This window comes from Danio aesculapii, chromosome 13 (genome assembly GCF_903798145.1).
Source record: "Danio aesculapii chromosome 13, fDanAes4.1, whole genome shotgun sequence".
NCBI classification, from domain to species: Eukaryota; Metazoa; Chordata; class Actinopteri; order Cypriniformes; family Danionidae; genus Danio; species Danio aesculapii.
This window is the reverse complement of record NC_079447.1, coordinates 16630764-16638263: the sequence shown is the minus strand read 5'-3', so window position 1 is coordinate 16638263 and position 7500 is coordinate 16630764. Positions and strand designations below refer to the sequence as shown.

Below are 7500 nucleotides of genomic sequence, written 5' to 3'. Positions count from 1 at the left end.
GAAACACTGGTCTATAGCATCATGGGGCTCACGTTAACCCGAGTTTGATTCCCAGCTCGAGGTCCTTTGCCGACCCTTCCACCTCTCTCTGCTCCTAATACTTTCCTGTCTGTAACCTCCAATGTCCTTTTCAATTAAAGGTTAAAAACCCTAAAAAATAATAAATAAAAAATAATAATGAAAATAAATATAAAGAATTTATTCAAAATTATTACGCAAAAAACTGTGAGGATTAGTTTTTAAACCTTAATATGGAAAACATCCTCACAAACAAACAATACAAGGTCCTGGTTTATTTAGTGATGATGCTGAAAATAGTTTTTACAAACATTTTTAACCTGGGGAAAAAAAACACAAGCACTAACCTCTTACAAAACGCCGTCACCTCATCCAAAGTGACGATTCAGCCTCAAAAATGTCATCTTTAAATATAAGAAGCAAATTCCTTAAAGAAAGGAATCCACGCAAACAATCAAGAACGAACACCCAAAAATGTCCAGGTCATATTTTACTTCAAGAAAATAAAGCACCATGAAGATTGCTCAACATTCAGAATACAAAAGCAACTTTAATTACTATGATACAAAAAATATTCGTTATTTAAATGCTAAATAATCCAAACCAGGCTTTGTTTTCTTTCCATAAACAATAAATGTCATTTCGGCCTGAAATGTGACCTGGATGCATTTTTGTGTTCGCCCTAAAAGCGAAACTATCATTGCAAATAGGATTAAACATAAATCATTGATAACTGATAGTAGTGATTGTCCACAAAGACAATGCCATAAAGAATGAGTGAGTCCTGCCATAACCCACAGCTGCCTGCAGGCCAACATATGCACAAAGACACACACAGTCAAAACTCGTAACACTCACAGCTGTATAATAATAGAAGAGTAATAGTGTAACGTTCTGTGTGGGGTCTCTCTTTGGGCTGTATATTTGGAGTCAGATATGAGTGTAAGGCACTAATGAGTAAGCTGTTTGAGTGTGTCATAACAAACAGTCAGATGTTTGGAGAGTAGTTTTTGGCTGGTTGTTGAGCGTACCACTGCTGCCGCTGTTTGCGCGTGTCCAGTTCGGTCAGCAGCGCTTGCCGATATGCTTCATAAGATTTGACGATGCACTCCAGCTCCTTCATGAAGAGCAGCTTCAGCATCCCCTGATACGTGTCCAGATCCATCAGCTGGAAGAGCTCCCACTTCAGGATGTGGTCATATCTGGGACAGGAAAACACATACATACACATATACATGACTGAAGAATCAGGACTCTACCAGACTTATGGGTTCTAGAAACAGTCAATGAAAAACAACGAATATTATATTTTATTATTATATTTTATTATATATATAATATTTGATTAATAAAAATCGTTGTAGTTTGATGGGTTTTTTTAATGATGTAATTACAAAAAAATTTATATACGTTATTTTTATTTATTTAGGGAAGAAAAATTATAATAAATAAATAAAAAACAATAACATCGGAAGTTACATGAACAGTGTACTGGTCACATACGTCCTCTCATTTCATCCCATTTCATTTTCGTGCACTTATTCAGGGCCGGGTAGAGGGGGTAGCAGTCTTAGGAGAGAACTCCAGACTTCCTTCTCCCCAGACACTTCCTCCAGCTCCTCTAGGGGGATCCTGAGGTGTTCCTAGGCCAGCTGAGAGACAGTCCCTCCAGCATGTCCTGGGTCTTCACCGAGGCCTCCTCCTGGTGGGACATGCATGGAACACCTCCCCAGCCACCTCAGCTAACTTCTCTCAATGTAGTGCAGCAGAGGCTCTACTCCGAGCTCCTCACGGGTGACAAAGCTCCTCACTCTATCTATAAGGGAGCGCCCTGCCACCTGCGAAGGAAACTCATTTCTGCTGCTTGTATTAGAGATCTTGTCCTTTTGGTTATGACCAAAAGCTCATGACCATAGGTTAGAGTAGGAACGTAGATTGACCGGTAGATGGAGAGCTTTGCCTTTCAGCTCAGCTCCTTCTTTACCACAACGGACCAGTACATCGACCGCATTACTGCTGCACCAATCCATCTGTCAATCTCACGCTCCATTCTTCCCTCACTCGTGAACAAAACCCTAAGATACTTGAACTCCTTTACCTGGGGTAAGGACTTTTCTCCAACCTGGAGATGGCAAACCACCTTTTTCTGGTTGAGCACCATGGCCTCAGACTTGGAGATGCTGATTCTTATACCAGCAGCATCACACCTGGCAGCAAACCGCCCCAGTACATATTGAAGGTCCATGTTCGATGAAGCCAACAGAACAACATCATCTGCAATTAACAGAGATGAGATCCTGTGGTCCCTAGCCCAAGGCTGCGCTTTGAACTTCTGTCCATAAAAATTATGAACCGAATTGGTGACCAACAAGTACTGGAAACAAGTCTGACTTATTGCTGGCAATGAAAACAAACTTCTACTCTGTTCATACAGGGACAGCCCTTAACAGAGAGCCTCGGACCCCATACTCCCAGAGCACCCTCTACAGAATGCCACGAGGGACAAAGTCGAATGCCTTCTCCAAGTCTACAAAACACATATGGACTGGTTGGGTGTACTCCTATGAACCCTTGAGCACCCTGGTGAGGGTATAGAGCTGGTCCAGTGTACCACAGCCTGGACGAAAACCACGTTGTTCCTCCTGGATCCTACATTCAACCATCAGCCAGATTCTCCTCTCCAGTACCCTGGCATAGACTTTCCCAGGGAGGCTGAGGAGTGTGATTCCCCTATAGTTAGAGCACACCCTCCAGTCTCCCTTCTTAAAAAAGGGGAACCGCCACCCCAGGTGCCCAGTCCAGAGATACTGTCCCTGGCCTCCATGCGATATCGTGGAGATGTGCCAAGACAACCCCACAATATCGAGAGACCTAAGATACACAGGGTGAATCTAATCCACCCCTGCTGCTTTGCCACTGCAGAGCTTGCTAACTACCTCAGTGACCTCCGCTTGGGTGATGGGTGAGTCCACCCCTGCATCCCCAGTCTCACATACGTCCTTACAAGTCACATTAACAAATGCATATAAAGATCAGTTTACACAATGTAAAGGCATAAGCACAAGCCATTCTCCCAATATTGCAGGCATTTGTCCAGTTATAGTTAATGAAAAAGTCATCCTTACCATATTTTGAACATTAGATACGATATCTAACTATTCCAATTTTACAAAGGGTTCGAGCCACTTTTGAGTTACAGTTTTCTTGTTGAATTCTAGAAGTATTTTAATAAAACCTTGTCTTGGCTGCTATATTTCCCAAGTAAATTGTTGTAAAAGAGAAGTCCATTCCATCACCAAACATATTTTGTATTATATCCTGCAAATACAACTGGACTACTGGACAACTCCAATATATGTGAAAATGGTTTGCTAAGTGTCCCCCACATTACCTCCAGCACTGTCCCCGATCCTTCTTCTGAGCTTGCATATATGTAAACTGGGGGTTATAAAGTATCTAGTCAGATTCCTCCAGCAAAAATCTCGCCACATACCAGAGCTGTAAAAAGTGGCCTGAACAGAGCAGATATTCACCCAAAGTTATTTCTAGAATTGAACTAAAATAATCTGTCTGTTTTTTAACGGTGTTAAATACAGTTGTCAACTAAAATTAATTACTCAAAATATTGTCATTGAATCGAAATAAAGCTGAACACAATTAAAATGAAAAATATGCAAAAGATTGTCTAAACTTACATGAAATTCAAATAAGTATATATAAATATAGCTTATACTGTAAATATGACCACAACTTAAAAATTGAAACTAAATATTTCAAAAATAACCAAAACCAACAAAACTGACAAAAGCAGTTTCTGAATTAAACCAGACAAAAGCCAAAATTAACCAAAGACAAAAGCTAATTTAACACAATAACTGATTTAACAATATATAAACATTACAAAAAAGGTCAATATACACTCAAAAATATGTCCAGAATAGTTAGAGAGCTGTAAAAAGTAAAAGAGCTGCTATACATAGTCGCCCACCTGTTACCACACATTAGTTACATTCCATTTTAATGCAACAAGCTGCAATGTTTTTTGTGCTCTTTAGTATCTGAATGGCACATAGCGATACTATATATGCAACAAACAATTTAGGCAGTGTAAATATGTTTTCAAAGAGACAAGAGCATTAAATGGATTATATGCAATAGTCGTCACAGACCAAAAAACAAAACATATCAGACACATTTATTCACTTGATGCAGTATTTATGTGAAGCTCAGCATTACTATTATAAGCTCTGTTTCCATTCATACATATTTATGCACATTTTGGAATATCACGTAAAAATGCAGACAACTTGGTAGGACAAAATTTGCATAAACTATGATAGAAACACATTTACTGAATACATTTCAGCATTCACATAAAAAAGTCTGTTTTAACAGATCATGTGATGATCAAATTAGCTATGATGGAATGGCAACAATGGTCAACCAGCCGATCAACCACATTGTCTAGATCAGCTGCACTGGCAAAGACAAGTATTTTTTTGTTCTGGCCATAATTTACCAAAACTTATGGAGACGATTAAAACAGAAATTAATAAATTCAAATTATGGTTTGACATAAACAAATTGTCATTAAATATAAGTAAAACAAAGGTTATGTTATTTGGGAAATTAAAAAGCAGTTATAATATAGATTTACATATTGATAATGAAGTTATAAAAAGAGCATATGCAATTAAGTTTCTTGGTGTTGTATTGGATCATAAAATTAGTTTGAAACCGCAAATAAATAATATGATATCAAAATTAGTCAAAACTGTAGCAATAGTGTACAAAGCTAAATTTATCCTGCACAATAAATCAATATATATATTATATAATATTGTATATATTATATATAATTATGTTGCTATATATGAGTTATTGTGTTGAAATATGGGGAATACATATAAATCTAATTTGCGATACGTATGCACATTTCAGAAAAAGTAATTAGTGGTAAAAAAGTAAAAATGTGGGGTATTTGGAGCATACAAATCCTTTATTTTTTAAATTAAAGATACTAAAGATACTATACTTAACTTAAGATACTAAAGATACTTAAGTTCAATGATTTGGTTAAATTTAAAACAGCACAAGTTATGTTTAAAGCTAGGAATAAACTACTTCCAAAACGCATACAAACGTTTTTTTAAAGAACAACAAGGAGGATATAATCTGAGAGAAAAAAATTTTAGGAGGTTGAAAACAAGAACAACTTTAAAAAGTTTGTGTATGTCTGTCTGTGGTGTAAAACTATGGAACAGTCTAGATCTGACTCTCAAACAATGTCAGGATAATAATCAATTTAAAAAGTTGTGTAAATATATATTATTAAAGGAATATAATGATGAAGGTGATTGAAAAAGTATAAAAAGAGAAAGGTATGATGAAATTTTAATTAATGGCTACTTGCAGTACTAGGTTTTTTTGTGTGTTTTTTTTCCCTCTGGGTTTATGTTACAAAATATAAAGGTACAAATGGAAGCAAACATTTCATTTGTCAAAGATGCCAAAAGGATAAAGTATGTTTCATGTAAAACGAAGAGATATGTAAAAGAAGAAATAAGTTTAAATTATAGACGAATGATGTATGTGGTAATGGGGTGGGAAAATAATAAGCTAGTGCTTCATCCCACTCCATTTTCGATCATGTTGAAATGTATCTTTTGTTAATGATATTTTATGTATATTTTGTTCGAAAATAAATAAATCGAATCAAATAAAAAAAAATAAAAAAAAAACATTTTTTTTTAAAAAAAAGAGCGATCTCACGCCTCAAAAAACCACCACACGTTGTATGATGAAAAGTCACTTTGACGGGACATTTAATGTTTGAAATTGTGTGTGAGAGTGTGAAACTTACTTCAGCGGTGCTCTGGCATACACCTGCAGCCAGTCTGGAATCTCAGCTGAGTGATACGGGTTTGCTGGTACCAGTACAGGCTGGTTGCGTTCTGGTGGGCGGGGCTGGTAGGTGACGGGTGGGGGAGGGGGCTGGTCATAACGAGGCACACTGAAACAAAAAGGCATCAAACAGTCTAGACACACGCTGATATTCACTAATATAATATATTGTGATAATGAACATACAAATATCATATACAGTTAAACTCTAAATGACTAGCCCTCCTGTGATTTTTTTTTCCTTTTTCATCTATTTCCCAAACGATGTTTAAAGGTGCAGTAGGTGATCTGCCACAATGCTAGCCTGTTAGTATAAATCTCTGAAACACAGTCCCTCCCCTGCCGTCCAAAGCCACACCTCCTGAAAACACGAGCGTGAGATGACAGCAGAACCCTCTCTCATGTGTTGAGCTAAAGCTTGGCTGGCGGCATGCAGGAATTACACTCATTACTAATCCATACTTGCATGCTATTTCTGACCGGATATTCAGAGTAGCGGTAAACAATATAGGGAGCGAGTCACAGGTCATCATTGCTTAAAAATGAACCAATGTGAATATATAACCAACTACCCTTCATTAAAGCAGGCTAGGCGGAATATCACGATTTACTGATGTTTTGTTGTTAAACTAAATAAAATCTACATTATCGATGCTGTAAAATGTCCTTATGAATCTGAAAATTTCAGTGGCTGAACAACACTTCTGTGCATATAACTCATTCATAACAATCTACATCAGCTTTGCGTCACTAAAATGGTTTTAAAACAGAACATTACCTGTCTAAAAGAAATCCTTCAGCCATGGTGTCATCCTTCCTCCAGCGTGCAAAAGTAACTCCAATATTGATTCAGGATTTTTTTTAAAAAGTTGAGATTCAGCATGTTTTTACCGCTCACACGCTCTCCCTCTCTCTCTCTCTCATGAACGAGCAGCACGTGTACGCACAATCAGCAGAGCTGCGTACAAACAGGTGTGCACTAGTTCAAATCTGCATTAGCTGACAGACAATTTGAGCTACTTATCAGAATTATGGGAGATGTTGGCCCGACACCATTTTAATTGGATGAACATTTTTTAGTCTTATGCCTTACCCAGAATATAAAAATACATAAAAATACATTAAGATCATTTACCTTAATCAGTACTATTGGAATGTGGAGAGACTTTCAACCAGCACAACAAAAAATGTTTTTGAAGACAATCACCTCCGGCACCATTACCAGAGCAAGAAATGTTTCACAGCATGTCTGATAATATTTTTTTTTCTGGAGAAAGTCATATTTGTTTTATTTCAGCTAGAATAAAAGCATTTATTTAAAAAACATTTTAAAAACATTTTATGGTCAATATTATTATTCCCTTTAACAAATATATTTTTTCGATTATCCATAGAACAAACCATCATTATACAATGATTTGCCTAATTACCCTAACTTGCCTAATTAACCTAGTTAAGCCTTTAAAATGTTACTTTAAGCTAATATCTAGTACCTTGAAAATATCTAGTCAAATATTATTTACTGTCATCATGGCAAAGATAAAAGAAATCAGTTATTAGAAATGAGCATTTAAAACT

The 7500-nt window shown here is 36.7% G+C and overlaps 1 protein-coding gene across 2 annotated transcripts in view; it reads right to left on the bottom strand.

Moving 5' to 3' along the window:
- Positions 1–273: 273 nt before the first annotated feature.
- sav1 (salvador family WW domain containing protein 1) overlaps positions 274–7500 on the bottom strand; it is a 17375-nt gene continuing 10148 nt past the window's right edge. For both annotated transcript variants that reach the window (XM_056470457.1, XM_056470456.1), the window contains exons 5-6: positions 5882–6031; positions 274–1220 (exon numbers count right to left, since the gene is read on the bottom strand). In XM_056470457.1, coding sequence (XP_056326432.1) covers positions 1007–1220; positions 5882–6031 — 364 coding nt within the window. In that variant the 3' untranslated portion in view covers positions 274–1006. The remainder of the gene's footprint in view (positions 1221–5881; positions 6032–7500) is intronic.